The following is a 22,086-nucleotide window of genomic DNA, read 5'->3' as shown; positions in this document are numbered from 1 at the left end:
AGGTCTTTTCCAACCTAAATGCTTCTGTGATTCTAAACAGCAATGAAGACTGGTGGTGTGAGAGGCAGGCAGTGAAGCAGAAATTGGCCCTGTCGCCTTGCACACAAAGTAGTGGCACCGAGGTGACTCAGAGTATTAACTGGCTCAACCCTTTCCAGCAGCTCTGCAAACCAGTGGTACAGGGTGACGTGGCTGCAGAGGGCAGGCCCAGGACCATCCTGGCTGTGGTTACTGCAGGTAAGAGCAGGGCCAAAGTCTGCATTTCTTCTGCACCGTGGTTCACAGCAAGGCAGGTGCCCATTGCTGCGGTGAGGCACAGTCGCACCTGTTCAATAGATAACACTGCAGGGATGCACAGCTGTTGGATCTCTCTGCACCATGCCTTTGCAGGCAGGGATGGAACTGGACTCTGACCTGCCAGGAGCACAGGCAGGCACCAGAGGGGTGTGGAGACCTTTGAGCTCTGCCAGCCTGCTTGTTTCATGATCCCTCAACTCAGCCCTTTGTGCCCAACCTGAAAAAATTAAGGTAGTGTGGGGTGGAGCTGAGTTGCTCTCTGCCACCGCCTTGCTGTGGTATGCAACAAGCAGACATGACATGGGGTGACAAGCTGCCAGTGTTTGGGGGTGGGGGGAAGGGAATTGGGTGCTGCTGGGTGTCATGGCCTCACTCCTGCTGCCAGGATGCCTCTGCTGGCTGGGATAAAGCTGTGCAGGGAAGCTTGTTCCCCTCTCCAGCAAGTGCTTGGAGCACCTCCACCTGCTGCAGGCCTGCCCAGGGCAGGGATATGCCAGCCAGAAGCTGGCTCTCCCATACCAGGATTCCCACTCACCTCTTTCTCCTATCCATGCTGGAGATGTAGCCCTGTGCTCTAACGCCACAGGACTCCCTCCCTGCTTGTAGGAATGCAGGCAATGACAGAGATGTTGGAGGCCGGGAGGGAGCAGAGTCCTAAGCCACAGGGCAAGGGGATGCCTGTGACCCGGTCAGCTCCTGCCGGATACTGAAGTGAGCGTAACAGAGTCACATCTTGGCAAGGGGGGCCCGGAGCTGGAGAGCGGAGCAACTGCTGCCCGAGAGGGTTGAAGAAGCGCTGGGGCGTGCCCGGGGCACGGGCGGAGCGGCGCCTGCCAGGGGAGGAGGCGGCAGCCGGCGAGGGAGGGCTGCCCGAGGCGGGGCGCCCCGGAGGGAGGCGGGCGCGGCGGTCCCGCCGGCGGCGCCCCGGCCCGGCGGGCATTCCCGGGCGGGCACGGTCGGGACAGCCCGGGGCGCAGCGCAACGGTGCCCGGAGCGCGATGAGGGCAGGCGGGGAGGCGCCGCACCAGATGCTGGGCCGGCTGCGGTTCCTGCTGCAGTGCAGCGAGTGCTTCCGCCGCGCCCAGGCGCTGCCCGCCGCGCTCTGCTACGTGCCGCGGGAGGTGCAGTACAAGATCTGCAAGGACCCCTCGGCCGCCGCGGCCGCCGCCGCCCGCAGCCTGCTCAGCGTGTGGGACAGCCCGGGGCCGGCGCGGGGCGGCAAGCGGGCGGCGCGGGCCACGATCGAGGTGCGGAAGGGCGGCTGCCTGCGCGCCACCGGCGAGGAGTACTGCAACGGCGCCGGGCTCTGGGTCAAGCTCAGCAAGGTAACGCGGGACCGGCACCGGGAACCACCCGGGCGTGCCGGGTCTCGACGGCGGTGACAGGACGGGATGTGCCTTCAGGAGCAGCTGGAGGAGTACACGGGCACCCATGGCCTGGCGGAGGGCTGGGTGCTGGCGCAGAGGTTCGGAGAGGGAGGAGATAAGTTAGTCCCGGTTGACTCCGTGCAGCGGATCCAGTGTCAGCACCAAACGCTGGGGGTTGATTACAGACCTGCTGTCAGGTATGGCCCCGACCCGCTGCGCCCCGGGCAGGAACTGGGCTCTGGGCGCTGGAGACGCGTGTGACCGGTCCCCACAGGGGACATGCGACCCAGCCATCCCCAGTCCCTTGGACACGGCCAGTACAGCCCACTCACTCCCTCCAGCGCAGGTGGGACACACCCCCGCCGAGCACCGGTGGGCAGGTGGGTGCTCCCGCGTAGACTAATCCTGCTCGCTTGTGGCAGTGCCTGCACAGAATAAAGATGATGCTAGGGGGGTTCTGAGTCACTTGGATTTGGGCTGAGCGATGTCACAGAGGTAGTGCAGTGATCAGAGACCTCAAATTTTATTTTCATGATATAAGGTCGTGTGCAGGGTGGGATTCCCCTGCTCTGTCCCAACCTGTACCCGGGTGCAGGGACACTCATCCTTCCCACAGCTGTTCCCGGGTGTCACCCCAGTGCTCCACTACTGCTGACTACACTTCAGGCTAAGGCAGCAATGGACACACTGAGCACTGACACATCTTTTCCATTGTGCGACTCCGCTGGTGCTGCTCCAGCTGGGAACAAGTGGTGGACCTGACGTACTCCATGCGCCTTGGAGAGATGCCCAGACTCATAGAGCAGGATGAGGCTGCCGTGCAGAAGTTTCGGTATGAATGCATCTCCTAGAGCAGGACTGCAGCACCCCGAGGGGCTGCTGGCCAGGGCCTGGACATGCCTGAAGGGCCATGATTGGCTTCAGGGTCTGGAGTGGGGAGGATGGGTGCCATGAGATGCCTTTTACATTGGTACCTCTCAGCAAAGATCTCAAGCAAAGATGGCCTTTGCTCCACAGACCATTGGAGTGACTGTATGCTGCTACTCCCACTGGGCTGGAGTGGCCATAAATACCTGGTGTGCTGGTGATGAGATACAGCCATGCCATCTGCCTGCTGCAGGGACAGTGGCCTGGCACCATGCCGATTTGGTGGCCATGAGACACTGCAGCCAGTCTCAGCCGGGGTCCTGCACACTGCTGGTGGGCAGGTTTGGGGTGCAGCCTGGTGTCCTCATCCCATTAACACAGAGATTCCCTGCAGGTCCTTGCCCCCAGGCTGGAGCTATGAGCGCGACATGGAGCTGGGGCGCTTCCTGTATGATCACAGTGAGAAGAAGCTGCAGCACGCAGACTGCACCAAGGAACACATCAACAGCATCGAGGTCTCCTCACAGACGGTGTGTAGTGGGGCTCCTCTGCAGCCTAAAATCAGCGTAAGACACATGAGCATCACCACAGATGCAGGGAGGCGGGACCAGTGGTGGCTGTCCCCTCTGCAAGGGGCAGGGGATGGTGGTGGGGTTTTGCTGCTCTAGCAAAGCTGCCAGGAGTTGGGCGTTGGGAGCAAAACCCCATTGTGTCTCTGGAGCACTAGGGGTTCACAGCCATGCCCAGTTTGCTATGTCAGGGAGCCACCGTCCACCCACAGCCCAACAAACCAAGGGCCTGGCCTGTTCCTGACCTCCTTTGGACCCACAAAACCCATCTCAGAGGAGGCCATGGCGTGTGCAAGGATGCTCATCTCCCTCCCTCTGCTTGCTGCACTCTTGCAGGAGGATTGTGTTGCAGCCCATCTGACAGACAACCTGACATACACCTTCTGGGAGAGCAGCGGGCCCCCGGGACAGCACTGGGTGCGGCTCAACATGAAGAAAGGCGCCATTGTCAAGTGAGAGCTCGGGGTGTGCCCTCCATGCCAACAGCTGTGCCGGGGAAGGGCAGAGTGCGGGGCAAAGCACCATCTTCCTCTTCAACCCAGCTTTCCCCCAGCTGGGGCTGCAGCTGGGGGCATGGGGTTGAGGTGGGGGACGGCTGCTGCCAGAGGCACCCTAGGAAGACACAACTTTGCCCCAGGCCTGGGACAACTCTGGAGGCATCTCTAGGCCCAGGCAGCTCATGAGGGGAGGACAATGCTCTTCCTTGCTCTTCTCACCCCCAGGAGACTGTGGCTGATGCTGGATGGGCAGTCCAGCTCCTATGTACCCAGGCGGGTGGCTGTGTATGGGGGAACACTAAGCAGGCTGGAGCACCTGAGAACAGTCCTAATTAATGAGTGAGTAATGAATGAGGAGCAGCTTATGCCCAGCTTGTGCCTAACTCCTGAGCTGTCTCTGCATCCTGAGCAGATGTTAAGGATGGGGCTGGGGTTGGTCCTGAGTGACTTGCCAGTGACAGTGGCTCTCCAAGGGTTGGAACTCCCTGCGTGCAGACTACATCTGCTCCCACAAGTGTGGTGGTCCCTCACCTCCATGTGCCAGTCAAGTGCCTTCATCTCCTTTCCTGCTCCTCACCCATGCTGCGGCACCTGGTCTGCAGCATGCTTCCTTCTGCCTGGTGACTTTGGCAGTCTTTCTGCCTCCTCCTCCTCACCTCTGGGGACACACACCACTGCTGTCACCTTCCTGAGCATCTCTGCTGAGCTGTAGCCAAGAAGTCCTGGGGCGCTTCAGCTCTCCATCTTCACCCTGGCCCTGAGGCAGCTGGGGGTTTACATGGGAGTGCAAAGGTCTCCTTCACCTTCCCCCAAAACTTGCCCATTTGATGTTCTTTGGCTGAGCAGTGAGATCTGTCTCTGAAGAAGCACCCGTGAGACTGCAGAGGCGTCCTTTGCAGTGGCAGGAGCCAACTCCTCACTGCATCTGAATACTTGCAGTGGTTTTTCCCCATGGGCTCACAGGACTTTGATGGGACCTTGACAAAGGCATTGAAAATACACTTAGTAAATTGCTAATCTACCCAAATCCTTGTTTCCTTCAAAAACACACCACCCTTGCATGACCAACTCCACTTGAAGGATGTTTCTGCCCTTGTGAGATGTGCTGGGACCCCTCAAGAACAGTGACATGCTCTCAGCCATCTTGTCTTTCTGTACTGCTTTGAATTTGTGCTCTTTTCTGGCTTTTTGGATGCGGCTTCCACCTTCTCCAGAACGTCTCTGTGCCTCTGACAACCTCTTCTCTCTGCTTGGGCACCTCCTGCCACAGCCCTGGTGAGGTGGGGGGGCTTTTGCATGGGTAGCAGCACATCCTCAGCTGGGGAGCCAGAGTGGCCTGTGCCTCGCTGGCCGCCTTACGGTTGTCTGTGCCTCATGGCTCTGCCATCTCCCTCCATGCTGTGTGCAGGAACAGCTACCAGAATGTCTGCATCCTCCGCGACATGAAAATCCACATGCCGGTGCTGGAGATCCGCTTCCTGGAGTGCCGGGGTGAGCCTGTGCACCCAGCCTGGCCCTAAACCTGCAGCTCTTCCTGTCACACTGGCTGCTTTTTGGGATCCACTGGTGGGAAGATTGAGGAATGAACTTCATATGAGCTGCTGCAGGTGTTGGGTCACCTCGCCCCTGGTTGCAGCGTCCAAGCCGTGCTGGCCGCAGCACACGCAACATGACTGTTCTTTCTTGGCAGATCAAGGGTACAATGTCCGTCTGCAGGGGATTAAGATCATATCCTTCTGGGAGTGGGACCTGATCCTCAACGCTGACATGTTCCAGCCAGCCCGGCTGGTTCGCTACCCTCTCCTGGAAGGGGTGGATGCTGATGTGCTGTACCGGCGTGCGGTGCTCATTCAGAGGTATGGCACAGGGATGCCACCATCCCCACAGTGAGCTCAATCCCAAAAAGAATCATGCCCTGACCTGTAGGGGCAGCCTCAGGCTGGGGTCAGCACTGGCCCTACAGAGACCCTCTGCAGTGATCCAGCTGCAGTGCAGCAGCATGGGCTGGGCTGCTCTTCTTTGCGGCGTTTTCTTGGGGGAAAAGAAATAAAGGGAGTGGCCAGGGGGTGCTGGGTGGGTGTTGCCCTTGTGTCTGGTGTCCCTCCATGGGCTGGTGGGGACCCATGTGCAGGGAGCACAGTGGCCAGGGGTTGTGGTGAAATGCCACTCTCCTGCAGCCTCACATTGCTTCTCTCCTGTCTCCAGGTTTGTCCAGCTCCTGGAAAGTGTCCTGTGTTACCTGATCCCCCTCTCTGAGGACAGCATCGGCACCTTTGATGCACTCAGGGTGAGCATTTGCCAGGCTCCCCTGGCATGATGCCAGTAGGGGCATCTCACAAGTTCAAGTGGTTTTCTGGGGGCTGTAGTGTGTCCTCCTTGATCCAGTGGGGACAGACCAGCCCACGGCTGAGAGCTGCCATGCTTGGCATTGCCAGAGGGATGGAGGAGCATCCCCTGTGACACCGGGGCTGACCTGGGGAGAGGAAAAGACAGGACGTGGTGGCAGGATCAGGCCTCTAACCATCCCAGCTTGTCCCTTGTTAGAACATGAAGCCATTCCTGGTGCTGTCCAAGCAGAGCGAAGCCGTCATTGCCCACTGTCTCCAGTCCTCGGAGAGCTCTGCTCCTCACACCCTGCCAAAGCTCTACATCAACCGGCTCCTGGCCCGGGAGCACCGTGCCAACCCCGCACTGGACCCCAGCTGCAGGAACGCTGTCTTCACCCAGGTATGGCAGCGCCATGCCCTGTGCCAGGTATCTGTCACTTCAGCAGGTATCTTGCCCCCATCTCATCCCCTTTCCGCTCTGCTACTCTCCAGCTGTATGAAGGCCTCAGATCTTCCAAGAACAATCAGCCCCTGGACTACAGGTAGGTCTTCAGTGTCATATTTGTGGGGTGTCACTTCCCCAGAGCAGGGTGCAAGGGGATTCCAGGTGCTTCTGGTATGCTCGGAGGAGGGATGTGCATGGGGCTGTTGCTTCCTCACAGGTGGCCCCTGACCTACAGCCAGTGGTGGGAGTGCGATTTCATCACTGAGGGCATCATTGACAATGGTGAGAGCTCTCCCCTGGCGTCTCCTATGTTGGGGTGCAGCTCAGTGGGTGCCCACACTGTCCCAGCTGCTCTGGGAGAGGCAGCCCTGCTCTGCACACATGAGGTGGTCCCCATATCTCCTCTACCCTGCCAGTACTGCTGCTGTCCCAGGGAGGCGGGCAGCTTGGCCAGATCCTGTGACTCAGTGTCTGGCCCTGGTGTGTCAGGCCCTAACCAGCCTCTGCCCCCACTGCAGGTGGTGGCTTTCGGGACAGCCTGTCAGATGTGTCAGAGGAGCTGTGTCCCAGCTCGGGCGATGTCCCGGTGCCCCTGCCCTTCTTTGTGCGCACTTCTAATCAGGTTTGGCATCCCACTGTCTGCCTGTCCAGGCCAGGGGAGTCAGTCAGCAGAGCCTGGGATGTTAGCCCTATCTTAATGTTTGCAGAGCTATTGTCTGGGGAAGCTGTGCTTGTACCTGGGTGGTGGAGATCTCCTGGAAGGGTGTAAAGGGCTGGAGAGGCAGGTGGAGGGGTGATGGTGGGGAAGGCTGCAGGAGAGACCGTGCTGGGCTCGTCAAATCTCTGTGTGTCCTAAGCGTCTGTCCGACAGGCTAACAGCAGCAGTGACACCAGGGACATGTATGTCCCCAACCCCTCCTGCAAGGACTTCCCCAAGTATGAGTGGATCGGGCAGCTGATGGGAGCAGCCCTGAGGAGCAAGGAGTTTCTGGTGAGCACAGCAGAGTCTCCCTGGCCAGTGACGGGGCTTGGCAGGGGCTGCCCTGTCTTGGGCAGAGGGGCTGCCCATGGGTGAAGGAGGGGCACGGGGAGAATGCTTGTGTCCATTCCCTTTGGTAGATCCTGTCTTTGCCAGCGCTGGTGTGGAAGCAGCTGGCAGGGGAGGAGGTCAGCTGGAGCAAGGACTTTGCCACCGTGGACTCAGAGCTGGTGAGCAGGGCTGGGTGCTGGCAGGGCAGTGCTGTGCTCTCTTAATGGCTGCGCTGACTCCACTGGGGTGGCTATTGCTCATCTGGGTTGCAGGTGAAGCTGCTGGAGGTGCTGGAGAGGGTAGACAGGGAAGGCTTTGAGTTCATGTTTGGCAGAGAGCTGACCTACACGACAGTGCTGAGTGACCAGCGCATGGTGGAGCTGATCCCCAACGGCAGCAACACCGCTGTGCGCTACGAGGACCGCAAGGAGTTCATCCGCCTGGTGCAAAAGGCTCGGCTGGAGGAGAGCAAGGAGCAGGTAACACTGTTCCCCAGGGCTGACAGGCTGCAAGGGGACCCTGCTCCTGTGGCAAGCCATGCCGGTACCTGTGGGATTCATGGTTGCCAAAACGTGTCCCCCAGCTCCAGCTGGGTGTTCTTTGTGCATCCCATGCTCAGGATGTCCATGTGCCCTGGGGACCCCTTTTGGGGTCCTTTGGTCGCTGTCCCCAGAGCCTTAGGTGGCTGCCCAGGGTTGAGACCTCCTGTGGTGACACGGAGCCCATCCTGTGCCCCCACAGATCGCAGCCATACGTGCTGGGCTGCTGCGCGTGGTGCCCCAGCCTGTGCTGGACCTGCTCACCTGGCAGCAGATGGAGAAGAGGATCTGCGGGGACCCGGAGATCACAGTGGCTGAACTGCAGAAGTTCAGTAAGTCACAGGGCCAGCCAGAGCTGCTCCCTGCCCTCCACAAGGGCAGTGGATCCCCTTGATAATGCTTGTCCTGCACATGCATCCTGGTCATGGGATGCCTGAGAGACTGGGGGAGGATAAGCCAGAGGGTCCCTGGATGCTTCAGGTTTAGCAGCAAACCCCACTGGTCCTCACTCTGGTCTGTCTGATCCTTAGCTGCTATGGGCAGAGGCGAGTGGCCACTCTTCAAACTAGGACCTCTGTTTCTCCACCCACCATGGCACAGGGTACTGGTCCCATTCAGAGGTGCCAGGGTTTCTCATGGGCTCACCGAGGAGCAGAGGGTCTCCTCCTTTCCTTTGCTTTGCTGGGAGTTTCTAATTAAGCCACTGCACATTCTTTGTCACAGTCAAGTTTGATGACTTCCCCTCCAATGATACCCGTGTCCAGTACTTCTTGGAGGCACTCAACAACTTCACCAGCGGTGAGTGACCCCAAGCCTTTCCCTGCTCTTCACGTGCAGTAGGACAGGCCAGAGCACAGGGTACCCACTGCCCTGTGCCCCAGGGGTGCTCACCAGGTGCTTCCCTGGAAACTGGCTGGGGTCATCCTACCTGGCCCTTCCTGGGATCCTGAGAGCACCCCTTACCTTTGCCTCATGCTCCTGGGGTGATTCTGCAAGGCAGATCTTGCTGCAACAGCAGCAGCTGGGACAGTCTGTCCCTGAGCTCTGTCCTTCCCCTCAGAGGATCTCAGCCGCTTCCTCAAGTTTGTCACTGGCCGGAGCCGCCTCCCGGTTCAGATCAACGTTTACCCGGAAAGGTCAAAGTGAGTCTGTCCTGCCTGTGTTGGGGTCCCTGTGCCATGCTGGGATCCCCACATGATGTGAGGTCCCTGTGCTGTGTTGGGGTCTGATTCTTCTTTCTCCCAAGCTTGGATGCGTTTGACCTGATGCCACAGGCCTGCACATGCTCCTGCACCTTCTTCTTGCCCAGCTATTCCTCGTGAGTCAAGCTGGGCATAGGGATGCTCCCCACTCCCTGGGGCTGGTATTGGGGTTCCCATCAAGACTCTCCAGGCCTTCCCCTGGGGAGTGTCCAGACAGGTGTGGGGAGGGAAGCTTGAAGTTTTCTGTGTCCATCATGGCTGTGACCCAGCGTTCCCCCTGCCAGGGCCAAGGTCTGTGAGGAGCTGCTGCGCTACGCCGTGTACAACTGCATGTCCATCGACACTGACAAGAACCCCTGGGACGAATGAGACCCCCATGTGCCCCATGCCATGGGAGCCTCGGGGACACTGGATTCAATAAAACTGCAGGGCCAGATCCTGCTGTCCTGCCCCAGGTCCTGTTGGTGTCTGTGTTTCGCGAAGGCTGGGACTGGAGTGTGTGGCCAGTGCTGCTACTGGAGGGGTCAGCATGGCACTGTCTGCTGGGGGCTGTGCCCGCACAGGGTCCTGCGGGGTGGAGAGCGTGGCATGCGGGGGTGGGGGGCGCTGTGAGTCCTGTCCCCTCTCTGGACATGATGTGGGGAGCAGAGCTGCAAACTGACCCCGAAGTGCCCCCCAATACACCCCATAGAGAGCCCCCAGTGCCCCCAGTGCCCTCAGTGCCCCCCGGCCCCCGCCTGCAGCCCCTCCTGAGGCCGCCTGGGGGCGCTGTTCCGCCGAGCGCCCCCCGTGGCCGGGTAGGGATCCATGACTCGGCGCTCGGCAGCGCGGGGTCCTTCGCTCGGTGTTCCTCTCGCCGCCCTGGCCGGGTGGAGGCCGCCCCCAGCCCGCCGGGGAGGCGGATCGATTCTATCGGCGCTCGCCCGCGATCGACGCTCTCGGCTGTGCGCGCGCAGGCGCAGCGCGGCCGCGCCGCCATTGCTGCGCTGTCAGTGCCGGGAGCGGTGGCGGGGGGAGGAGTGAACTGGCCTTGTCTCACCTGTCCCGGTGAGAACCTGCCCTGTCTCTGTGTCACTCCGCAGCACGATGGAGTTCCAGGCCGTGGTGATGGCGGCCGGAGGCGGCTCCCGCATGACGGACCTGACCTCCAGCATCCCGAAGCCGCTGCTCCCAGTGGGAAACCGGCCCCTGCTCTGGTACCCGCTGAACCTGCTGGAGCGCGCCGGCTTCGAAGGTGAGGCATGGCGGGGTCTGGGCGTGCTGCCCCTGCTCACTGCGGGCTGTCCTCGGCCTCCTCCGCCGTTGCTCCCGTCCGTTTCTCCCCTTGTTCTAATGCCCTGCCGCAGGTGCCCTGTTGGATGGGGCAGGTCCTGTAGCGCATCTCCCCTCTGCGCTGGAGCTGTGCTGTTGACCCGTGTCACATCTCTTCCTGCCCTCTCGGCTCCCTGTGCCTGCACCCTCTACCCCTCTTCTCACCGAGGGCCGGGGATGTCTGAAAGGGGGTTGTAGTGAGGTGTGTGTCGGTCTCTTCGCCCAGGCAATGAGTGACAGAATGAGAGGAAATGGTCTCAAGTTGCACCAGGGGAGGTTTAGATTGGATATTGCGAAATTTTTTTCACTGAAGGGGTTTTAAAGCATTGGAACAGATTTCCCAGAGAAGTGGTGGAGTCATCATCCCTGGAAGTGTTCAAAAACCATGAGTATATGACACTTAAGGACGGGGTTTAGTGGTAAACATGGTGGTGGTGCTGGGTTGATGGTTGGAGTTGACGATCTTAAAGGTCTTTTCCAACATTAGTGGTTCTCTGATTCGAGGCTTTTCCCAACTTTGATGTCTTTCCCTGGGTTGCTAACCTTGAGTCTCTCATGTTTCTTTCTCAGAGTCATTAATGGCACCAGCGTGAGAAGTGTCAGCTCTCTGGGGATGGCTCATGGTTTGTTGTTTCAGCCTGGCCTGAAGTTCAGGGTTACTTGCTCTGTCTGAGGCATTCAGTCCATGTGGCAGCGCAGAGCCGAGTGCTGGGCTTTGGCCAGGACAGGGCAGGGGGAATGGCAGGCTCGTGTTGCTCACCTGTGGGCTTTGTTTCACAGTGGGGCTGGGGTGGTATTTAGTACCTGGTGAGCTTCTTCAGTATCTTCTGAGTTTAGGCTTTTGTTCACCTTTTGAGTGCTGGATGAAATCTTTCTGTGATGTCCCTCCAGCTGTTTATAAAGCTTCTTCCTGACACCTTTCAAGCCTCTGGTTTTTTTATGTTTGTGTTTGTCTTTTGCATTTCTGCTTCTCTGTTTTGTCTCTGTGATTATCCTGTACTTCATCCTGAGTCTGTGGCTTTTTTCCTGACTGCTTCTTTCTTCTGTGAAGATGCAAAGATCAGCTTATGTTATGTTAGCCTCTTAAAATTTCAGTGTGAAAGAACAAAACTAGGAGTAGACTTTGCCTTTATTCTGTTTCATTAGAAAATCCTAAAGAACTTTTGTTCTTTGGATTTGCTTTTTGCTTGTTGTTTGTTGAAATCTGCATTCTGAATGTCTGCCTTCTTTGCCCGTTCTCCTGTCTCTTTTTTTTTGCAATACTTTTATCCTGCAATGGAAATTTAAATAGCTAAAAGCTTCTGTGTAATCAGTATTGTGCTTCATGAGGCTCTTTATTTGGAAATAACGATTTTCACTTGATGCTCTTGGCCACTAGTAGCTGCCCGTCTACTCAGCCTTAGTGAGGCTGCATCTGGAGTGCTGTGTCCAGTTCTGGGCTCCTCAGGACAGGAGAGACATGGAGCTCCTGGAGCAGGTCCAGGGGAGGGCCACAAAAATAGTGAAGGGTCTGGAGCATCTCTCTTATGAGGAAACACTGAGGGAGCTGGGCCTGTTCAGCCTCGAGAAGAGACAACTGAGAGGGAACCTCATCAATGCCTATCAGTCTCTGAAGGGAGGGTATCAGGAGGATGGACCAGGCTCTGCTCAGTGGTGCCAAACAATGGTACAAGAGGAAACAGGCAAAAACTGATTCCCAGGAAGTTCCACCTGAACATGAGAAAAAACTTCTTCACTGTGCAGGCAACCGAGCACTGGAACAGACTGTCCAGAGAGGGTGTGGGATCTCTGTCACTGGAGATATTCCAGAGCTGTCTGGATGCAATCTTGTGCAACGTGCTCTGAGACGACCCTGTTTGAGCAGGGAGGTTGGACCAGATGACCCAGTGTGGTCCCTTCCAACCCGAACCGTGCTGTGACTCTGTGATACTGCTACAGCCAGATCTTTCTCCTTTCTCACACGTAGCTCTTCAGCTTGTCTGTCTACAGTGAAAATGTGGACATGCAGGGTTGTGTTCAGCACATGTATTCAGCTTCGGTAAGCAAACTGCCACCTTCCTGTTCCTTCCTTGCTTCACTCCCCTGACCAAGCTGTACATTCCTGCATTAAATGATCCAGTGGCATGAATTCTCTCCCTGGATGATTTTTATTAAGTGCTACATAAGAATTTAGTTCCTCATACTTGCTTATGTAAGTAAGTATGTGTTCCCATGGGCTGACTCACTGTGTCTCTTTTGCCCTAATTGCAAGTGCTCCATCTCTCCTAATATTTAGGAGACCTTTGCTCAGCTAACCAGGTTCATGCTGAACTGCATGAGCTTACAATTTGCACCTGACACCAGTTCCCTCTTCAGGAGTTAATTCTTTGCCTGATTCAAGGTGTGCTTTCAGTCCCTTTCTCAAGGTTCTTCATCCTCTTTTGAATCCACGTTGGCATCCAGTATGGGAATGGGAGAGCACCAATATCTCTGGCGCCAAACTGCCACACAATTCCCATGTTTACAGTTCCTTCCTCTTTTCTGTTAATAGATTCAAGATGAGTTTTGATCGATGCAGATTTATTCTTGATGTGTTTTCATCTTGCCTATACTATTATTATTATTTATCATTTCCCATACTTCTCTGTTAAAATTCCATGTGGAATACAATATTATAGTGTTGGGGTGTTTTGAGGGGTAGGATATTTTAATTGGAAAGTTTTATTGTTGCTTTTCGCTCCCCTTCTTGAGACTGGGGAAAAGGTTGCTTGTCATTTTGCTTCCTCAATCTTTTCTTCTGTTCTCACATTCTTCATTTTGGAAAATATGCTTTCATGCCACTGTTGATTTCCTTCAAATATGCATTTATCCTTTTTCTTTTGTAGATGGAATGAGTTTGTTGCTCATCTATTACTCCACGTTCTTGCCAAGCTGATGCTGAGAAATAGTTTAACCATTGTATTGTAATAGTGTGGTTGGCGGTGTTGTCCACAGAGAATTACACAGGATCGGGGCGGCAAAAGACAAAGCTCTGAAGTGTTGGTGACATGAACACGGGGTCTCATTGGTCTGTTTGAGGACATATGGTTTGAGGTTGCTGGTTAATGATAGAAGAAGCCTCTGTTCTGTCTTGCTAACTGATGCCACGCATGCGTGTGTCCCTTTCAGTAACAATCTCCACCCAGCAAAGCAGGGGAGATTGTTTTCATATTCATTAGGAGTTTAATTCTTTTCTTGAAAAGTTACTGTTGCCAAAAGAGCTTGGCTGAGTGGAGAGCCCAGTTATGTTACTCAAACCTTTTGACAGTTCCATCAGCCTTTCTAAATAAAAAAGTGGGTGTATCCTATTTGTGATAAATACTACTTAGATTTTTTTCTGCTGGTCTCATCTCACTTTCCTTTCTCCTAGAGGTCATTGTGATTACGAGGAAGGAAATCCAAAAGATGTTAAACTTGGACACAAAAATGAAGCTTGATTTTGTGTGCATCAGTGACAACATGGACATGGGTACAGCAGATTCACTGAGGCATATTCACCAGAAAATTAAGGTATTACTGTCTTTTATTAAACTTGACTAGAAGTTACTTGTTTATAATACTTTTTTTTTTTGTGTTGTAAGAAGTGTCCTGTGTAATGATATTGTGCATAACTGAATTTCCTGATCTTCAAAAGAGCTGGATTTTGTAAAGGTCACCTCACAGGGGAACTCACACAAAGACTCTGAGTGACTGGAATTGACAGCTGGGAAGGCTGGAGCCTATTGAGGCTGGGCTCTGGCTGTTTCTTAGGCAGTGTTAGCTTTCTGGCAAGGTAATTGAAAGGGTGTATTTGTTTTTACGATTTCTTGATACAATGTGTGATAGTTGTTGTCCACATAGTGCTTGGGGAAGTAGCCCTGAACAAACATTCTTTGTCTTAGGCAATGCAGTGATGCTCAAGAAAGTTTGTGTTCACTCTTGGCCCTGCCACAGGCATGGCTGCACTGTGGGGTCAGTGACTTGTGCTGGGCTTCAGTTTTCTGCTTTTCCTCTGCTTTTGCTGGCTTGGTCTTACAGTAAGCTCTTCAATAAACAGTGCCCAGATGTGATAAAGGGCTGCTGTTCGAATAGAACCAATAGTTTATAGAATTTTAATTTCCAGCTGCATAATTAAAACACTCCCATGTAAGGCAGAAATGCTGCTCAGAGCTCTTGCTGTGATCTGGGACAGAATTTTTTGTTATTGTCGTAGACTTAATCTTAGGATTTGTTCCCTCTCTGTTTAGGCCATTTTAGCCAAATTGCCTATTTAAATAAATGTTGCAACAGAACATCAATGAGTGCCTAAGTCCTGAGGTTTCTTTTTGAAGCTCTTCTTGAAACTAATAAACTTCAGTGTTACAGTCTACATACTCCCAAGAGAAAGACTTCAGTTGAGACAAGGTGAAACTTCCAAGGCAAACACATATGTGTAGGTGGCACAAGAAGACAGATCCTGCAAGGGATTAATGCACAGACTAGAATATTTAGAGGGTGAAGAGAGTACATAACAAAGAAAATCAAAATTAACAAAATCACTTTAACTGAACTGAATGTTTCTGTCATGTGGAGAATCCCGTTTTGTCATAACTCAGTTTGGCAGTATTTTCTGAATACGTGCATGCAGTAAGGAAGTATCTGCACTGCAGATAGGGACCCTGACCTTACAGTTTTATTGCCTGATCAGTGACAAGTCCATCTGTTGGGGTGTCCCTCTTTTTGGTAATCCAGGCAGGTCTGCTTAGGGGCCCTGGGAGACAACAAGTAGAGCGTCTGTGAGTTAGAAAATAGTGTGTCTTCACAGGCGGCAGTGTTGATCTTCTGTTTATTTTCCAGAAAAAAGGCTTAGAGAAGATGTGAGGTAGTCCTGAAAACCTCACAAGTTTTCCTAAGTCAGATACTGCGTATGAACGGCAGCAGCTGCTTCTGCCCTTTTTATTCCATGTCTGCTTGTCTGGGCACAGAGGACAAAGTGGTCTCTTATTTGAAAGAAGCCTGTACTAAGTTCTTGAGCAGATTGCTGCACTGTGTATTTTGGAGTCATTCCCCTAGTAAATTCATACCACTGGTGCACCTCTTACAGGGTATGCCCTCTCCTGTGTGATATAGGTGAGAGAACGCCACAGTAGAGGTAGCTGAAAAGCTGCTGTATGTTGGCTGTATTTGCGGTGCAGCGCAAGAGCGATCTCGTTGAAGAATGAGTTTCCCTGGTGAAAACAACTGCTTCTTGTGGCCATAGTTTGCTGGCAGGCTTTTTGCAGCCCATGCCAAAAGTCTGATGAGAAGTTTAAACTGGTTGCTGAAACTTAGTTGTCACAAATTGAGTTAATTGCCCACAGACAGAAGAGCAAGTATGCTCAGTGAAAGCGAGGTAACGCGGCACAGTATAGACAACTTGCTTGTGTACAGTGCAAGTGACAGGGAGTAAAGCCAAGATTATAAATGCACAGTAAGAAATATGTCTAAGGGTAGCAGAATTGCTGATCACAAATCCTGAGATGTTCATAAAGCACTCGAAATCATAACATTTCATGACTTGCTGCCTTGTCTAGCTTTGACTGAAGGGAGTCTCGCTGCTGCTTGCTGTGCCTGCAGTTTTGGGCCTTTCTGTTGTGCTGCACCTTGGTTAATGAAGTTTGATACTTTAGATGTCAAGATAAGACTTACAGAATTGCATTCAGTAGTAGCGTGAGAGCACGTACGTGCAAAACCTGTAAGGGCAAAGGAAATGTAGTTTCCATTGTTTTCTCTCTTTATGGTGCTGGTGTTTTTGGTGGCAGGTAAGACTGACTCTTCATTCACAGTAGCAAGCATCTGACTCTGCCAGTCTTACATTTTGCTGGTTGTTCAGAAGTTCATGAGAGCAAAGGAAATCCATTGAAGTTTTATTTGCTGTTTGCCCACTCTGCACACACAGTAAGGTTTTTGACATCCTTGCTTCAAAAGCTGATATACTAGATGCAAGTTGTTTTGTTTGGTTTTATTAAACATTCAGTTCTGGGATCTGAATAGCAAACACCATTAATTAGTTTGTCCTCACAGCTCAACAACGGAGAACTGAGGCATAATGAGGTGAAGTGATTTACCTGGGATTATTAAAGAAATTTGTACCAGTACTGGAAAGTGGACATCTGTCTCAAATCTCTTACAGTTTCATGCATAAGATAATCTTATGATGTTACATATTCTGTGTAATATTACATACTCTGTTTCCCCACCTTCAGAAAGCCAGCAGGACGAGATTAAACACAAGTTGAAGCTGTTTTAAATGAAAACAGTTGAGGAAATTTCATTAGAGCTGTAGTTCAGTTTCTGAATTTCCAGTGTTGTGGTTTATTCCATGTGTGCTAGATTATGGCTGTAAATAGGCCCTCAATCTGGAAATCTGTCAGTCTGAATATAAGTAACTGAAAAATAATTTTGCAGTTTATGAAGTAGAAACTTTGGGATTTTTTTGCCTGTGTTTATATTACCAAATAAAAAAATGACACTTATCAATGTTTTACACTAAGTGCAGCACTTAAAATTATGCTGTCAAAAAGTAAAAAAGTGGGTGTAGGACTTACTTATTTCTTAAATGTTTTGTTTAATACAGGGATATGAAAACAGTTTGTTAAAGAACATTGTGACAGCTGTTGTACAGATCCCTTAATTGCCCTCCTATGGACCATCCCAGCATTTCCCTGGAATGCAGTTTGTTTCAGGATCCTGCTATGGTCTGTCTTATGACCCATGCTTTCATGGGTAGCATTTTAATGTCCAGTCTTTGGGTTTTCAAACAATTTTAATATCACTGTCAGTTTTATTCTTTTGGCTCTTTAAATTCCCAGTTTTCTGCTCATCCTTTGAAGGACTGCTAATGAATGGCTTTCCAAAATACAAAAATGAAAGTAAAGCTCCAAAGATTTAATTATTTTCTTGTTTATATATAGGATTAGAAGTGGTAGAACATGGGCTGTACACTCACAGTTGATGGTATAGCAATGCTGTTGTTGAACTGCAGCTTTACCACCATAGGGGTGTTTAGAGGTCTCTGTTTCACCCATTACAGTCATGGGAGGCATGTTGCCTTTGCACACTTTTCTAGCAGCCTGGAGAATCTGTGTGGGGGAAGAAAAAGTTTGCTTTCTTAAGAATCAGGTTCTCTAAAAGCTAAATTTCCATTAGGGATGAAAGAGCAAACAATTTGAGTGTAAGGAAGGTTTAATCTAGCCCTGGGCATGAACAACTGAATACCTCCTCCATAGATGATGAGAAAACACTAATCTTGCTCTGGATTTTTTCTGAAATTTCTTCATACATACTGCTTCAAGATAGGGGTTTTTAAATGTCATCAGTGTTTGGCATTTTTAGTAAAACAGCCTGATTTTGCAGGTGGACACAGCAGGGACTAGGGTGTAATTTAGTAGGTTCCATGATCTTGTTTTTATTTATTTTTATTTAGCATCTTAAGCATGCTAATTGCCTGGAGCAGTGTGGAAGGGGGTCTGTGTAAGAGATATGGCTTTTCTTTAAAATCATGTATAATTGCTTTCTTCTCAATAACTATTACTAGTCCTTGTTTCTGGTTTTCATTGGTAAGCAGCACTGGATGGAGCATTCAGATGAGTTGAATCTGAGTAATAGGAAAATCAGTAAAAGTCGTGACAGTTTCAGTTGTGAGAGTTTCTCTAGCAAGAGAAGAGACTGAGTGTTGTCTGCTGCAGGCTGTGGTAGCAGATGATGCAGTTTTTTGTAGGCAGCTTGTCTTTCAGTGGTGATTTTTTTTCATTATTATGGGGAGTAGCCTTTTAAAAAGTGAACTTATTTTGATGTTCCTTGAATTTTTATGTAATTAAATCCCCTGGCTCACTTAGGGAGGCTTTTCCTCTGTAGCTGGTATTAATGGACGTGCTTTTTTTCAAGTCATATTGTAAAGTCTTCTGGTATGTCCTGTGTGGTTTTTTGCAGTCCAGATATAGGTCTTCATTTATTTGACTTCTGCTGCCATTCTTAGAGGTCTTCTCTTGCAGTTCAGTAGACCTCCTTTGGCTGATTCACAGGACCAGTATGCAAAATGTGTGCCATCACCTGTCATGTTACAGCACAGTTATACCACATAGAGTTTGGCTAGTAACACAGAACTTGTGATTTTGGGGAATAGTAACAAGAAATTTGTAATAGGAGCTAGAAGCCCAAGAGTAACTTTCAATGTCTCAGAATGTACTAGCTGAAATAGTGTGATGGTTAAGCAGCCACTCTGATAGAGGAAGGAAAGGTTAATGCAAGACTAGAATGTATCAGGTAAAGTATTTTTTTGTGTTAGACATGAGAAATTAATACTTTTGCTTAAGGCAATGAGAAGGGGTTGTTTGCCAGGAATACTGAGCAGGTGTGGAACTCAAATGTATCAAATGTGGACCAAACACTAGAAGAGAAGAGAAGATATTCAGAGTGGAGTATAATTTGGTTTAAATTTGCTGTGAGAAAACATAGACTGAAAATTACAGAAAGGTTTTAGTCAGAGCAGAATAGGATTGTGAGACAGTTTTCCAGCAGTAAACAAGATAAGAATCCCCTAATTTCCTCCCAGAATGAGAATCTGGTTTTTTGTTGTATTTTTGTTTTCTTTTAAATAAACTAAGTAGGTCAATAGCTGGAATGGCAGGAGGCAAAACTCTGACTCAGGAAACCCCTTTGAGAACTGTATTTCTGTGACCTTCTGCTTGTACCATTCATCAGGCTGCTAAAGCCCTTTTTGCAGATTATTGTTGATGGAAAAAAAATAAATGCAAGGGATGTCACTATAGTTTACAAATGAGTTCCTCTGAAATTTAGGCATCTCTAATATTTGACCATTTTGTTTCCTGTGCCAAATTTTACCGGACCCACACAGCTGCTGTCTGGCACCACCTCCCAGGCTGGGGCTCTCCAGGCAGCAGGTTGAAAAACCTGTTTAACTCATGAATCTGTGTTTCGGGTGGATTGGGTGTGCCTGGATCAAACATTTGTCTTCACTGAGACTATATTATTTTTGTCTTCTATTAAGCATTTCTCTCCCTTGTGTCACTCAGCTATACTCCAGGCAGTGATTAAAATGTGGTGTTCCAGCACAGTAACAGCAATGGAACAATTTCATATTTTCCTCTCTTGATGAGCCCTTAGCTATGTTAATGGAAGCCCTGAATAATATGGTGTGAATTAATCAGCTTGTCCTCTGCTGCTATCGCTGGTGAGTGCTTGTGAGAGAAATGTCTCGTCTCAGGTGGTCCACCTGGTTTTCTCAGTTTCAAAAAGTAGGATTACAAAGTAATACAGCTCTTAAAAAATAAAGCAAAACAAACCCTAAAAAGCTACCAAAAAGAAGAAGAAAAACCAACTTTCTTTGAACAAATAAACAAAGATTGAAACTCCAGATTCTCTTGGTATGTGCATCTTTGGGATCCGTGTTGTGGAAAGTGTGATGTCACAGTGGTGGTCCGTGTGCTGCTGAGGGTCACTGATCCGTGGAGTCTTGGCCAGCATGGCGAAGCGCTCCGCTTCCTCTGCTGAAAAATCTCCTTTCCAAACACATGATGTAAGTAAGCCTGCTGGAACGACTGGAAGATGGAATCTGAATCCTTTTGGTACGACTGAGCAGAGTTTGGTGAGCATGGAAAGAAAAGCTGAGGTCCCCATAATATAGAGTTATGCATTTTTTTGTACTGTCAGTGGAAATAAAAAACCCAAATTAAATTCATTTGTAAAAGACAAGGTCTCTATATATTAGCAAGACTGAACTAAATATTCTGTTAATCTGTTTTGAAGTAGTAAAAAGAATTTCATCATTTTCTTCCAGCACACTTGACAGCAAACATTGTTTACTTAAGTGTTTAAAATTGCAAATGAAAATGCTGTCTTGCTGGTTTTTCTGATTCTGCCTTTCACAATGTTAGTGGGGAAAGCAGATGTATCAGATGGCAGCTCACAGGGTATGTAGCATCTTTTTTCCCTCTCTGTCTCTTACTGAAAGCTGCCACCACTGAAGGCACTAGGCAAAATTTATTACAGCTTGCATGCCCAAGTCCCATTCCCAAAGCACAGCTGATTGTCTTAGTAGAAAGCAGTTACACAGGCAGGTGCTCAGGCTGTGTGGCTGTAGGGAACAATGCAGCACTGACTGACTCTGTGCTTGAAGAATGTGTTCAGGACTTTCAGCTGATCATTATTTTTCCTGGCAGGGTAGCCAATTCAGCAATTGTTGGCGTTGCTTCTTTGTTGTTTTATTTTATTTTTTTTAATGTTACTCAGCTTTAGAAGACTCTAGCTAATTAAATTATTTTGCTGTCCAGGTTTAGTATGGATAATGGCTAAAACACCAGAAGTTTGAGTAAGGCAACTAGCTGTGAAGGTTGGATCAAGAATGATTATTAGGGCATTTACTATTCTGCCCACTGTCAGCTAAAGAGGATGCCTTCCGTTATAGAGGCCGACAAAACCCTAGGTGTTTTGCAAGAAGAGTCATTGACAGACCTGAGATGCCTGTCAATTTCAATTGTTGCATCTCCCACTGCATGTCCTTATCCTTTTCATGCTCCTGGGAACTCCAGGCCTGTGCTCATTATGTTAACCAATACCTCTTGTTCCCATGTAGAAGTTAATGGTCAGTGCTTTTCCTGTATTACAGTGTGTGTTTTCATTTAGGTCCTCTGTGGTTTCTGATGAATTACACAAATTCAGCCTATTCTACTTGCAGACACAGCAAGCTCTTTGCACATGTATGTAGCCGAAGTAATTTATTTAAAAGCATCCTGGTAAAAATATTTTCCTGGTTTTGTCAGCCACTACTAGTTTTCATTTTTGGGGAGTAAATAGTAGTGTTCCATTTTGGTAAATCCTCTTTCATTTTCCCTATTTAAAGTATATACAGCTGCCCTATGTAAATAACTTACTGTCCTTTAACCATGACACTGTGACAGCTGTAATGCCCACAATTACCATGAAAAGCCCGAACCTTCTATGAGGGAGGAGCTGTTAAGATCCAAACATGGGGAAAATACACAAGGAGAAATCCCACAGGCTAGAAACAAAGTAAAAAAGGCTGCAGGTGGCAAGGAAGGAATGTTCTTCCAGAAAAATGTCCAAAAAAGGTATCATTGCAGGTGATATTCCTCCCCTGAAAGAGAAAATGGAATTGTTCAGACACAACTATGTGTTGGAGTCTCAGTACCTAGTTCCAGTTATTGGGGAATGTGGGAGGAAGGAGATGCTAAATGTCAGCCCATGGACTTACTGTGCTGGAGAGGGTTTTCCCATGTCTGGTTTTGCAGCTTGGTACAGTTGTGTAACATTGATAATAGGAATGTGGTGCTGTGAACAGTACAGGCTATCCCAGAGACTGTCGCTCCTCTCAGCACTGGTTTTCTGTCACTGTTTAATTTGGTGAAAGCCATGGTGAAGATCAGTGGACTTTAAGATGCCTGGAATTTAATTTTGCATTTTTATCATGCTATGTTAACTGGGAAACCCAAACAGGTTACCTCATTTTTCCTTGGTTCTGTGCTGAAAATGGAAAAGCAAATGTGCATTCATATTTTCTTGAAGCAAATTTATGTATTCTTCTGTAATATAAATTCAATTATCTTCTTTGGGAAGATGGTGAAAATTCTGGATGTAGGCT

General features: G+C 50.3%; 2 protein-coding genes across 2 annotated transcripts in view; both read left to right on the top strand.

Moving 5' to 3' along the window:
• The first annotated feature begins 1,203 nt into the window (after positions 1 to 1,203).
• On the top strand, positions 1,204 to 9,596 carry LOC121665785 (E3 ubiquitin-protein ligase HECTD3-like). Its single transcript, XM_042030551.1, has 21 exons — positions 1,204 to 1,622; positions 1,701 to 1,861; positions 2,404 to 2,496; positions 2,926 to 3,061; positions 3,437 to 3,552; positions 3,823 to 3,936; positions 5,006 to 5,088; positions 5,288 to 5,453; positions 5,803 to 5,884; positions 6,142 to 6,324; positions 6,417 to 6,466; positions 6,587 to 6,651; positions 6,888 to 6,991; positions 7,241 to 7,360; positions 7,489 to 7,578; positions 7,672 to 7,878; positions 8,141 to 8,270; positions 8,662 to 8,736; positions 8,999 to 9,080; positions 9,185 to 9,256; positions 9,425 to 9,596. Exons 1-21 carry the CDS (start codon positions 1,296 to 1,298, stop codon positions 9,507 to 9,509), a joined length of 2,541 nt encoding a protein of 846 aa, XP_041886485.1. The 5' UTR covers positions 1,204 to 1,295; the 3' UTR covers positions 9,510 to 9,596.
• Positions 9,597 to 10,091: 495 nt separating this feature from the next.
• Positions 10,092 to 22,086, top strand: part of EIF2B3 (eukaryotic translation initiation factor 2B subunit gamma) — a 98,430-nt gene continuing 86,435 nt past the window's right edge. The window contains exons 1-2 of the mRNA XM_042030553.1: positions 10,092 to 10,374; positions 13,840 to 13,979. Coding sequence (XP_041886487.1) covers positions 10,227 to 10,374; positions 13,840 to 13,979 — 288 coding nt within the window. The 5' untranslated portion in view covers positions 10,092 to 10,226. The remainder of the gene's footprint in view (positions 10,375 to 13,839; positions 13,980 to 22,086) is intronic.

The sequence above is a fragment of the Corvus kubaryi genome, unplaced genomic scaffold (genome assembly GCF_017639235.1).
Source record: "Corvus kubaryi isolate FWS band 111438036 unplaced genomic scaffold, C.kubaryi_AGA036_p1.0 37334, whole genome shotgun sequence".
NCBI lineage: Eukaryota > Metazoa > Chordata > Aves > Passeriformes > Corvidae > Corvus > Corvus kubaryi.
This window is presented reverse-complemented; position numbering and strand designations above follow the sequence as displayed.